The following is a 13,603-nucleotide window of genomic DNA, read 5'->3' as shown; positions in this document are numbered from 1 at the left end:
CCTAAGACTAAACATTCAACTACAGCCTTATAGGCTGGTCTCTGGAATTTGTCTGGGGCATAAAGTAAGCAAAGCAAAGTCAAACTCTGTATAAGAGAGCGGACGATTAAGGAAAATTAGCTGAACAGAAGGGCACTGACCAAAAACCAGATAAAATGAGATAAAATGAAATTACTGGGGAGGAAGAAATGCCTTATTAAAAGATGGGGCTCTGCCCGCCCAGCAGTAAAAAAAAAAAAAAAGAAGACAAATACGGCAATCCTTTGCTTTTTTATTGCCCCAGCAATTAATTGACAAATGTGTCACATTAATAATAAAGCTCGCTCTCTCCACTTTGGACATTGATTTACACCTTCCTCAGCTTATGGTGTAAGAAAGTGATCAATCTCACTCCTTCTTCATCTCCCTCTCTCTTTCTTGAGCTCCACTATTACCTTGCTAAATATAACTTCCTTCCCTCTGTCTTTAGCCAGGAAATGAGTCCAGCATTCAATATCTGGCTGTGAATTACACAAGTCTGGCATAGGAGATCTTCAGAAATGATTGATCTATTATTAATTAATTTGCTAATGTCCCCGATTGATCTACAGGTGGGGAGTGATTGTCTGGGAAAGAGAATATGAGGGGGATACAAGAGGAAAGTAAAAAAAAAAAGAAGAAGAAAGAATTGATTTCTTTTCAACCTGAGGAAGGTGGAGAGAAGAAGAATCTGTGTGTAAGATCTATACTGCACTTCTTGTATAGCGCTGAGCGATATGATGCAACAACTGGAAGGTAAACCTTGTGTTTACATAATGTTGTGGTCTAGAATAGCTAGGACAAAAATGATAAAAAGGAAAAAACAGAGAAACAAAGAGAGCGATCCACATCAAATGCTACTGGGAGCAGCACACGCCTGCTCGTCTGTCTGTCTGTCTGTCAGTCTGTCTGTCTGCTTAGCCTTGAAAATCCCAGCACTCAAAGCCAGACGACCACAGAACTCATGCCCACGCCATACACGCACACGCGCACAGACACAAACGCACGCACACACGCGCGCTCGCACAGTAGCCTGTTCTATCCTACGCTATTGATCTGCACCCCACTCTTCATTAGAAAGAAAGATTCAAAGGCAAGAAGGAGCAGTGAGACGTGTTGTGTGTGCCTATGTGTCTGTGCGCACGGAGCGTGTGCGTGCGTGTGTGTGTTCGCAAGTGCAAACGTGTGATCAAGGGAGTTGTGTAAGCTGTGTGTGGTTGTATATGTGCGTGTTTCCATAAAGTTTTTCTTTCTTTCTTTCTTTCGTTTTTGTAAACCCATATGCATGTGTGTATGTATGTATGTGGATGTACTGCCAGGTATCAGTAACAGTGGGAGCAGATCTGTGTTACTCTAATGCAGTCTGTCCTCACTGGGTGTTCCTATGGAAACTCTCTCTCTCTCTCTGTATATTATTAGACATTCTTGAGTCAACTGCTCAGAATAGGAAGACACAGATCTCATCTATTGCAATGCACTCAGTATAAAGTCCTTCGGCTCACACCTGAACTGCGCGGCAGCTTAATTTCCTTGAAATTATTTTCACTTTTGCGATCGTGGGAGATACTGACTCTTGAACTGGTCAGTTTATTAACTTGTAGACATCAGATCAATGAGAGCAACTGGAGGGTCACGTCTACTGACGCGGGCCTGAGGCGTGCAGAGCAATAGCGGCGCTCTATTTTCTGGTAATTTTTCCATTTTTGTTTGATTAATTCTTTTAGTAATAACACAAAACAAGAAGGCCTTGTGAAAAAATACTCACATACCTCCAAACAAAACAAAAACAAACAAATTTAATACTAGTAGTTATTGTAACATGTAACAGACTAATTAGTCCAGTTCTTTTTTGCAGACTTTTTGCAGTTCCTTTGATTTAGATCTGCTAAATAACAAACAGTATTTCTCACACGAAATTAAAGAAAGAAGTTTTCCCAGCAGATTCTGACAATAATGCGTGCTTTACATTTGCTTTAGTCAGTATATGAATGACTAAATATAAACAGGTGTGTTTATTGAACCTTTTTACAATTAAAATAAAGAAATAAATAATCTGAATCAATTTGTATATGAGTTTCGGTTTGTTTAGTTTATGTTAGCATATAAGGAGGTTAGGATTATGGCTTGATGATGTAGACCTTTCAAAAAGTCATGTATCTAAAACCTTCAGCTCTTTTGAATAGTATTGTATCTGTGGTTGAGAGCAAACTCAGTAAGACTGGAAAAATGTCATGCCAGATTCAAGGTCAACAACAACAGAGCAGGACACGGCAGTGGAAAGAGTGAAGTTTCTACCATGATCTATGTAAATATGAGTTAACGCAAGCTACTTTACTCCAACTGCAGGTACCAAGCTAGGATCAGTTGGAAGGTTGCATCAGTAAAGGTTTCCCTGTATGATAAAGACACCATTGCCAACCCAACCCCCACATAAACCATCATCTATTTGCATTATTTTATTGCTAAATAAGGTTGACCACTCATCAGCATTTAAAAAGAAACCCTTTTGCGGTCATTGTCTTCTGGCTGTGTTCCCTCTGTTTTTAAACATGCTATAGTGCAACCTGTTCTTAAAAAAAGGTGTCTTGATCATTGTGATTTTGTTAATTATAGGCCGATATCCAAACTTCCATTTCTCTCCAAAATCCTAGAGAAGATAGTTCTCTCGCAACTCCGGGCTTACCTGGATGCGCATGACATCTGTGATAAATTTCAATCTGGTTTTAAACCACGCCACAGCACTGAAACAGCTTTGCTGAGAGTCCTTAATGATCTTCTCTTAATTACTGATTCAGGGCATTCTGCTGTATTAGTCTTATTGGATTTGTCCTCAGCCTTTGATATGGTTGACCATAATATTTTATTAACGAGGTTAGAATGCACTGTGGGCATTCGGGGTGAAGCCCTTAACTGGTTCAAATCATACCTTTTGAACAGGTCCTTCTCCGTTACCTTGGGTACTTATTCTTCCTCAACTGCATCCTTATGCTGTGGTGTGCCCCAAGGCTCTGTGCTTGGCCCAATGTTATTCTCTTTATATATGCTCCCCCTAGGCTTAATCTTTGAAAAATATAACATTTCTTATCACCTCTATGCCGATGACATACAAATATATTTTCAATTACATGATGATGACATTGCTCCTTCGTTGCACTGCTTCCTTGAGTGCATGAGAGAAGTCAGAGAATGGCTTTCAGACAATTCCCTTATCCTGAATGAAAAGAAAACGGAGATTGTGGTGTTTGGCAACCATATCCCTAGGGGCCTATTAGCTGATACCTTTGGTTCCTTTGCCACTTCTTTCTCTGACTCAGTTAGTGACCTAGGTGTCCTGCTGGATAGCTCTTTCAAATTTAACAAACAAGTATCTTCAGTAATCAAATCTAGTTTTTATCAACTGCGCCTTATTGCTAAGGCTAAGCACTATGTCCCTCATAAAGATCTTGTAAAGCTCATTCATGCTTTTGTGACTTTTGGATTGGATTACTGTAATTCTCTCTACTTTGGTCTTCACTCCACTCTCCTTCACAGACTTCAGCTTGTCCAGAATGCTGCAGCTCGCCTCCTGACTGGCACTAGAAAGCATGCCTCTATCACCCCTCTTCTTATTGATTTGCATTGGTTACCCATAAAATATCGCATTGAATTTAAAATATTGTTGCTCACCTTTAAAATTTTAAATAATTTAGCCCCTCGTTATCTTGTCGATCTTCTTAGTCTATATGTCCCTGGGCGAGCCCTCAGGTCTTCAACCCAATTACTCTTGGCTCAGCCTAGATCTAGACTTAAATCTAGGGGTGACCGTGCTTTTGCCCTGGTTGCACCGAATCTGTGGAATAACCTTCCTATCGCTATCCGTGCGTCAGACTCCGTTTTATCTTTTAAATCCCGTTTAAAAACTCATTTATTCAACATAGCTTTTCCATCTAGTTAGTGTCCCTGTTTTATATTTGGTTCTATTTCTTATTTATGTATTTTATCTTTTAGCTATATCTGTTCTTAGTAACTTTGTTCTTATATTCCCTTCCATTGCTGTATAATTAGTGCCCTTAACCTGATGACATATGTGGTACTTTGTTAATAGTCTTTTATTTATTGTCTTAATTTTTCTGTTTTTATTGTAAAGCACTTTGGTGTACCGTTGGTCTTTTAAACGTGCTATACAAATAAAGTTGTATTGTATTGTATTTGCATCTAAATGTGTTTGAAAATGTAATATGGTTGAAAGTCATTGTCAAACAACATATTAATAGCATTCTTCTGAGTGGTCAAATGACCAAGATCAAAGAGCAACACATTGCCAAGGTACACAGACTAATATTACCAGAACAAACATGTTTATAGCATTTATGTACAGCTATGTGTAAATTATGTTTCTCATGTAATCACAGGGTTATTGTGTTGCACGTTGAGCCTCCGGACAGCCAAAGCACCACAGCTGTGCAGTGTTCAACTCCACCGATTAATGAAGTTCAATCAATTTCAGACTAACTTCCTTCTTCTTTTAGTTGCTGCATTGGCTCGCAATAAATTTAAGATGAGATAAGATAAGATGACCTTTATTAGTCCCACAGGTGGGAAATTTGTTTCGTTACAGCAAAAGTGCAAAGTTATGTGGCAGAAATTACAAAACACTGGAATGCAATAAAATAAAATAAAATACTATATACAATAGAATAAAATAGAATACAAATGCTATATACAACTGAGTAAGAAGATACAAAAGTACAACTTTGCCAGAAAAAGAATTGCACATATAGCAGTCTTATTGCACAGGTGTGGGTTTGATCAGCAGCAAAAGTCTTTGTTGTGGAGTCTGACAGCAGTGGGGAGGAAAGACCTGCGAAATCTCTCCGTCCCGCACCGTGGGTGCCGCAGCCTGCCACTGAAGGAGCTGCTCAGTGCTGTCAGAGTGTCCTGCATGGGGTGGGAGATGTTGTCCAACAGGGATGACAGCTTAGCCACCATTCTCCTGTCACTCACCACCTCCACTGGGTCCAGAGTGCATCCTAGAACAGAGCTGGCCCTTCGGATCAGCCTGTTCAGTCTTTTCCTGTCCCCGGCAGAGATGTTGCCACCCCAGCAGACCACACCATAAAAGATGGCTGAGGCCACCACAGAGTCATAGAAGGTCTTCAGGAGTGGGCCCTCCACTCCAAACGACCTGAGTCTCCGCAGCAGGTACAGCCTGCACTGCCCTTTCCTGTAGAGGGCGTCTGAATTATGAGTCCAGTCCAGTTTGCTGTTCAGATGAACACCAAGGTACCTGTAGCTGTCCACAGCCTCAATGTCCATACCTTGGATGTTCAGTGGTTGCAGTGGAGGATGTTTGTGCCTGTGGAAGTCTACCACCAGCTCCTTGGTTTTACTGGCATTGATCTGGAGGTAGTTCTGCTGGCACCAGTCCACAAAGTCCTGAGTCAGTCCTCTGTACTCCTTGTCGTCCCCATCAGTGATGAGGCCAACTATTGCAGAGTCATCAGAGAACTTCTGCAGGAAGCACTGGGTGGAGTTGTGGGAGAAGTCTGCAGTGTAGATGGTGAAGAGGAACGGAGCCAGAACCGTTCCCTGTGGGGCCCCCGTACTGCAGACGACCCTGTCCGACACACAGCCCTGAGTCCTCACATACTGTGGTCGGTCGGTGAGGTAGTCCAAAATCCAGGTAGTGAGGTGATGGTCCACTCCTGAGTTCTCCAGCTTGTCCTTCAGGACCGAGGGCAGAACAGTGTTGAAGGCACTGGAGAAATCAAAGAACATGATTCTCACAGTGCTCCCAGCGGTCTCCAGGTGAGCAAGGGAACGATGTAGGAGACCACCTCACATCCCTCCCAGGCAGAGAGTTCTGATGTTTGTGGCCTGAGATGGTTCTGAGGCCTCTCCAGACTTCGCCAACGTTGTTTTGCTGAAGCTGGTTCTCCATCTTCTGCCTGTAGCTATCCTTCCCATTCCTTATCAGTCCCCTCAACTCTCTCTGCACCCTTTTCAACTCCTCTTTGTCTTTGGATTTGAAGGCCCTCCTCTTCTGCTTGAGGACAGCTTTAATTTCTGGGGTAATCCAAGGTTTGTTGTTGGAGAAACACCGTACAGTCCTGGTAGGTACGGTGTTATCCACACAGAAATTAACATAGTCAGTAAGGCTGTCGATGTCCTCTCCGTGGTCGTCACAGATCACCTCCCACACAGTCGACTCAAAACAATCCTTAAGAGCCTCCTCGCTCTCCTCCGACCATCTCTGTACTGTGCGGGTGGCTGGTGGCTCCCTGCGCACTAAGGGCTCATACACAGGGACAAGGTGCATCAGGTTGTGATCAGATCTGCCCAGGGGAGGGAGAGGTGATGAACTGTTTGCCTCTTCTGCATTGGCATACAGTAAATCCAGTGTTCTATTGTCTCTGGTTGGGCAGGTCACATACTGGGTGAAGGTGGGCAGTGTGGAGTCCAGTGAGACATGATTAAAGTCCCCTGATATTATGAGAAGGGCTCTCGGAGATTGTGTTTGCAGTCTGCTGACCACAGAGTGGAGAGAGTCACAGGCTGCATCCACGTTGGCCGAGGGGGGGACATAAGCTGTTATCGCGATAACATGCGAGAATTCCCTGGGCAGGTAGTACGGACGCATGCTAACGGCTAACAGCTCAATGTCTCTGCAAAATGCAGAGTTGTTCTTTCACAGCGATGTGCCCAGGGTTATATTTATATCATAATATAGAATATTGAGTATTTGACTATATACTCATTTTCCCTTCCTCTAATTCGTGAGCTGACACAACATGGGAAACTTTTATATTTTGCTCGCCAAAATGACATCCATACCTGTTGTTTCAGTTTATTGATTTCATCTGTAGAGTGGAAAATGGAGGCAATCGCGACGAGAAACTGAAGACTTAAGACGCAGCTGTCAATTATTAAGGGAGCCAAGGCAGCGCATAATTCTGTACAGGAACACAGAGGGTGGTACCTCACCAGTCACACATGTGTGTCTCCATATGTTACTCCTTCCTCACTGGAAAATTAGTGCAGTGACAAGAAGATGTGTTTGAGGGTGTGTAGGTGTAATCTTTTTGACAGTGAGGCACGCTCGCACTGTGACTCACTGTCTTTGCACACAATAGGTTGATATGATTATATAACAAGGTGAGCGTTAGGGAAGAGTTTATTTAATGGGAGAACAGCTTGGATTGTGCTTCAGCATGTATTGTTGAGAACATAACCATGGCAAAACTAACACTTGCAAGACTTACCCAGGTTTAAAATTTAGTGTGAATGACCTGCACTTAAGTTGGAATTCAGTGTTACAGAATAACTTCCACGTGTGGCTAGCTCCGATATAAAAAGAGAGGAGAGTGTAGAGCTGAATCGTGCCTGAAGAGCTTCAAAAGTAGAGGACGGTGCGATGGGAACTAGAGACTAACCTCTGGAGTGGTAGTCGGCTGCTGCGCTGCTGATGGGCACTTTCTTAACGGCTGAAGAGCGATAGACGATGTGTGTCCTTCCTCCTCCCCCCTCCTCCTCCTCTTCTATCACTCCATCGCCCCTCTCGACTGGCTCGATAAAAAACTCCTCTCTCTCTGTCTTGATCATACCGGCCTGAAAAAGAAACATGACTCATTATATCATAGTAATACTTATCAGTCGCTAACATGACACCCAGCTTCTCCTCATCCGATATGTGCCTCCATCCCTCACCTCCCTGATAGTTTAAAGAAAGAATCGAAGGAGAAGAGAAGGGGAGAGCGGTGATCCCTCCTGGGGCCCCCGCAGAGGTCCAGAGTGACACCTGGCATCTCAAATGGCCAACACAAGAGCAGGAGATGAGACTGTCCCACTCCCATCCTCCGCTAACACATCCTGTCAGGTAATTCCCCACGTCCCTTGTGCACACACTCACACAATACACATCAGCCATGCTCACTGGGAATGTGCATGAGAACAGGGGTGAGGAAGAAGAGGTGGCGGCAAGTAAAGAAGAATACCCACAAAACACACACACACACACACACACACACACACACAAACACACAAAAAGGGGGTTGCGTACACATACATGGGGAAAACAGGCACTGGGAAAATTGCCCGTCACTCTCTGTTATTCCATCTGTCTGTTTAAGACAACTGGTAATTACCAAGGCAACGCACTGCTGTAGAGGAAAGAGAACACACAGAGAGGATTGCGAGGCTTTTGAGAGGAAGAGAGCAAAAGAAAGAGGGTGATAAATGAAGGGAAAACATTGATACGATCAGCATGTGCCTGTCGGCTTTTCTCTTCGCTCTGACAGGAGAAGGAAAATATGACGAACAAGCTGAAGACAGGAAAGTGAGCTGATGATAGAAAAAAAAACATGCGTTACAGATGAATGAGGAATAAATAGCTGCGTGTGTACTGTACTGCATAGAGATTAGCTGAAGCAGGTGGAGTCAGAAGCCTTACATTGATACCAACACCTCAAATAAAAACAGGCAGTCTATTAAGCTCTAATGTCTGGGGGCGTGGTCAACACGATCTCTTAAAAAGCAGACCCCAAATGCATGTCCCCCTGCAACACATTGCCAAATTTAAATGCAACGTATGCTAACAACTGTTACACAAAAAAGGCTTATTGAGAAAAGAAGGCTTTTAATCCAGTACAAGGGTTTTTAATATGAACAGTTTATATGAAGTGTATTTTAGCAATCTGAGTTCCAAGGTTTTTAGTGGAACTCCTGGACAAGCATGTTATCTTATAATAACCTGTGTGTTTGTTCCATTGCAAAACGCAAGACTCAAGACACATTACAGCCCAGCTGATATAGGATTTGATGATTTTAAAATCTGATATATACCCGAGTACCTAATATGGTAAATATGAAAGGTTACAAAGGTGGATCAAGATGTCATTAGATCAATGGAATGAGTACATGACTTAAATAATTAGGCTGGCTCTTCAATTAATGCGCCATGCTACCTTTAAAAAATGGTGCTAGTTTGGATTTATATCTAATATAAGATACTGGACCTTGTAGAGGGACCTCAGTCATAACCTAAAATTAAAATAAGCTTTGTCTGTTTATTTGCTTGGTGTGTTTATTTATGTATTTGGAGAAATTCAAAGCATTTCTGTTTTTGCTTGAGTTTTTCTAGGACGTTAGATCATTTTCTTGTGATTTAGTGGACAAATACACATGCATGATGAATTTAGATGATGCGATGTACAGTGTGTTTTTTGCCACTGCGCTGTATGAATACAACTGATTAGACTTCATGCTGTGTGAGAAAAAAGTAAAATAACACATGCACTACATTTGTCATTATTTCTTCTTCTTATTCAGTGCAGGCTTTAAAAAATCCATTTTATTGGCTACATCTGTATCAGTAATGTCTCTATAGTAGAGTACAGGGAGTCTAAATGCATCAAATCTAAAGAAATATGCTTAGTGGAAACAAGTATGCGTAGTAGTTATTGACTTCTCCATCAGAAATGGAGAATGTGAATTTGTATGCTCCTACTATTCCTCAGAGAGGCTGATTTGAAAGGATATTAGCAAAAGTTGCCCCTTAGAAATTAAAAGGTGCTCTTATTCTTGCTCTCTTCGGTTTCTTCCTCTGTCTGCCTCTCTCCTTCACCCTGCCAGTCTGATGCTTTAGTCCCAGAAGGATGTTGACAAGTCACTGACCTGCCTCCCCTTTTCTTTTTTTCTCTTTCTCTTTCCTCGGCTCTCTCTTCTCATCCCTCTATTTTTTCGAGCTGTGGTGCGGCATTCTGATTGGATCTGATGGATCTGCGATGGTGCATGCCTTCCCACTCTAGAATACCAAGCAGTTGGGAGAGGAGAGCCGTGTCAAAGAAAAAAAGATGACATGTAGGACTGGGAGACATGCTTAGATCAATCAGAGCCCGGGTAGTGGGGGTGGAGGGTCAGAGAGAGGAAAATGAGTGTGAACATATAAGAACTGGAGAAAAGCTTTGAGAGAGTGATGTAAATAGACACTATAATAGAATGAACAGTGAAAAGCACCGTCTTTATCTCCTCTAAATCATGGACACCCAAGTCCAAGCCAAGGGGATTAAAGGGAGGCTTGTCCAAATGCTTTGTCCGGATGAAGCAAAAGTTCAGATTCAGAGTCATTCAAAGACACAACTGAAAACCATGTTTGTATGTAGGCAACCTCAACTCTGCTCCTTTAGCCACCTTTGATGAAAGTTCTCCTCATAGCAATAATCCTGATGAGCTTCTTGCATGTTTTAATTGTGCTTGTACCAACATAATGGACTCAATTGCTCCTTTAAAACGTAGACGGCAAAAATTTAAAACTCAGCCTTGGCTAAATAAGGTCACTTGTGCCGTCAGGCAGGAATGCAGAACGAAAATGGAAGAAAGATAAGCTCCACGTTTCTTATCAAGTGTTTAGAGATTGCTTAAATAACTATCAGCGCACCATCAAGGTAGAAAGAGCAAATTATTTCTCCATGATTATTAACAAGAAGTCTGGTAATCCTAAAGTTCTATTCAATACAATCAACTCTGTCCTGCATCCCACCACATCAATCACATCTGAGACTGCCCCACACACGTCTGAGGATTTTCAAAAATTCTTTACTGAAAAAATTAATGATATCCGAGCACATATCCCGCTCCTATCCCAAGACCCCTCTGAACCACCTACATGTTCATTCCTTTTTTCAGAGTTTAAACCGGTTTCATTATCCCATCTCACTGATATAATAATGCACATGAAACCAACTACGTGCCCCTTGGATATGTTACCTACACCATTTCTCAGAGATGTGCTGAAGACAGTCCGCCCCAACATCCTTGCTATTGTAAATGGCAGTATCTCATATGGAACTGTTCCTGACTTGTTTAAACAAGCTGTTGTCCAGCCGCTTCTAAAAAAACCTGGTTTAGATCCGTCAGTTCTTGGCAATTTTAGACCAATCTCTAAGCTGCCTTTTTTGTCTAAGGTTCTTGAGAAGATTGTCCTCCACCAATTATCCTCATTCTTAGACACGCATAATATTCTGGACAAATATCAGTCTGGTTTCAGGGCCTTCCACAGCACAGAGTCTGCTCTACTGAAGGTGTTCAATGATGTGCTTCTAGCTGCTGATTCTGGAAAAAGTACAGTTTTAATCCTTTTAGACCTGAGCGCAGCATTTGACACTGTCGACCACACAATCCTATTAAACCGTCTAAAGACATGTGTCGGCATTCAAGGCTCTGCTCTAAAATGGTTTGCCTCTTACCTAGAGAGCAGAACTTATTCTGTGATGCTGGGTAACAAATACTCTTCCCCAGCTACACTCACTTGTGGAATACCTCAGGGCTCTATTCTGGGCCCGGTCTTATTCTCCTTATACATGCTCCCATTAGGCTCCATTTTTCAGAAACACCAGATCTCTTACCACTCTTATGCAGACGATACACAGTTCTACCTCTCTCTAAAACCAGGTGCTGATAGTACACTGCAGAAAGTCTCAGAGTGTCTTAGCGACATACATTGCTGGATGTCTCTGAACCTTCTCAAACTAAATCATGACAAAACCGATATTATAATCTTCGGTAAGCAGGACTCTATTAGTCTCATAAGAAACAATTTGGGCCCATTATCAGCTAATGTACATCCCCATCCCCATGTAAAAAATCTTGGTTTCATTTTTGATTCCACTCTCAAGCTGGACAAGCAAATAAATTCAGTTGTTCGTGGCAGTTTTTTCCAACTCAGGAGCATTTCTAAACTCAAAAATATCCTGTCATCTAAAGACCTGGAAACTGTTATCCATGCTTTCATATCGTCACATCTTGACTATTGTAACTCTCTCTATTTAGGCATTTGTCACTCAAGCCTGTCACGCCTGCAACTGGTTCAAAATGCAGCTGCAAGGCTCCTGACGGGTACTAGAAAGAGAGAGAATATTACTCCAGTACTCGCATCTCTACATTGGCTACCAGTTAAACATAGAATCGATTTTAAGGTTTTACTATTTGTTTTTAAAGCTCTCCATGGTTTGGCTCCAGGTTACATTTCAGATCTTCTTAGCCTGCACTTACCCACTCGATCTCTGCGCTCCTCCAGTCAGACGGTTTTATCAGTTCCACGCTCCCAGCTCAAATCTAGAGGTGACAGGGCTTTCTCCATTGCCGCCCCGAGACTCTGGAATAGTCTTCTCCCCTTCATAAAATTCTCTTCATCCTTGGAAGTCTTTAAATCGAATCTCAAGACCTACTTATTTTCCAAGGCTTTCGGATCTCTTTGATATCCTTTTTTATTCTGTCTATTTGGTCTCTTATCTTATTGGATGGTGTTGTATGTGTATATACGTTATGTTCACATATGTGTGCTTGTGTGTGAATGCGTACAGTTTTTGTATATGTATGTGCATATTTGCATGTACATTATATGCTATATACTCTTACATGTCTTACAATTCTTTTTAAAAATGTTTTCTTTCTATTTTAATTCTTTTATTATATTATCCGTCTGTTCAGCACTTTGGCCGACACTTGATGTCTTTTAAATGTGCTATATAAATAAGGATGACTTGACTTGACTTGACTTGCTAGCTTCGCTACTCAATTAAGTCTCTCTTATTTGAAATTTCCTTTATTGGTCATCATGAAAAAATGAGGTGTGTTACTGTTTGTCTCCCTGTAGTGAGAAAAATCAGCTTCAACTATAACACTTGCTATTAGAAACGGAAGCAGCGATTTTCATTTACACAGGGATCATTTTGTGTAACTCCCATGAAAGAAAACAGGAAGAGCAACAGCACATAACTCAGTTTTGTCAATTTCCATAAAACTCACAAATGCTCACAAGAGTAGTTTTTTAAAAGTTTCTTAAAACTTATCTGTTTACTTTGGCCTTTGATTCTAACTAGTTGGCTGATTTTAGCTTATTGTGTTGTTACCTATTGTTTGTTGTCCTATTTTATTGTTTGTTTTAATTGTCTTGTGTTTTGACTGACTGTGAAGCACTATGGTCAACACTGTTGTTTTAATATGTGCTATATAAATAAACTTTGATTTGATTTGATTTGAAACTTTGTAGTCGTAACCTCTAAAGTCTAATAATTTCAAACCACGCTGCTTTGGCAGTCGTTGCTTTCACGTAAAATCTTTCCCGCTTGAATCACGCCGATACATTTAATGGTGAAAACTGCAAAGATATAAGAACAGATATAGGGAAACGTATCCTTGACTGGCACTGCACTACTTTGACTAAAAAGAGTGATTTGTGCTAATTCGATGATCCTTGCAGTGAGTGTTGTGCAATCTGATGGCTCTGCACGACATGTGTGGCATTTGGCTGATGGGTAACTTCAATAATAGTACACAAAAATGTTGTCTCAGTTTAAAGAACACTGTTTGTAAATGTCTGTATTCCTCTAAAATTATGTAACATCAGAAACACACATTAAAATGATGTCATCTGGTGATCCGTAAAATCTCAAGCTTTCTGCCAAGTGGATATTCAGCTGCTTTTATGAATTTTTTGTCATTTCCTTTGTAATTGCTGTAGCTTAAAAAATCATCGCCCTATAACTAGTTTTGCCTGTTCAGGGACTGCTCTAGGCTCAGCTGCCTTGCTAGCTGCTGTTCTCTTATT

At 41.5% G+C, this 13,603-nt stretch overlaps 1 protein-coding gene across 1 annotated transcript in view; it reads right to left on the bottom strand.

The window, feature by feature from the left end:
* LOC100693470 (A disintegrin and metalloproteinase with thrombospondin motifs 2) overlaps positions 1-13,603 on the bottom strand; it is a 141,221-nt gene that overhangs the window by 72,029 nt on the left and 55,589 nt on the right. Inside the window, exon 3 of the mRNA XM_019367007.2 lies at positions 7,431-7,605. Within this exon, the coding sequence (XP_019222552.1) occupies positions 7,431-7,605 (175 nt within the window). The remainder of the gene's footprint in view (positions 1-7,430; positions 7,606-13,603) is intronic.

Source organism: Oreochromis niloticus, linkage group LG2 (assembly GCF_001858045.2).
Source record: "Oreochromis niloticus isolate F11D_XX linkage group LG2, O_niloticus_UMD_NMBU, whole genome shotgun sequence".
Taxonomy (NCBI): Eukaryota; Metazoa; Chordata; class Actinopteri; order Cichliformes; family Cichlidae; genus Oreochromis; species Oreochromis niloticus.
The sequence above is the reverse complement of the archived record's forward strand: the minus strand, read 5'-3'. Positions and strand labels throughout refer to the sequence as shown.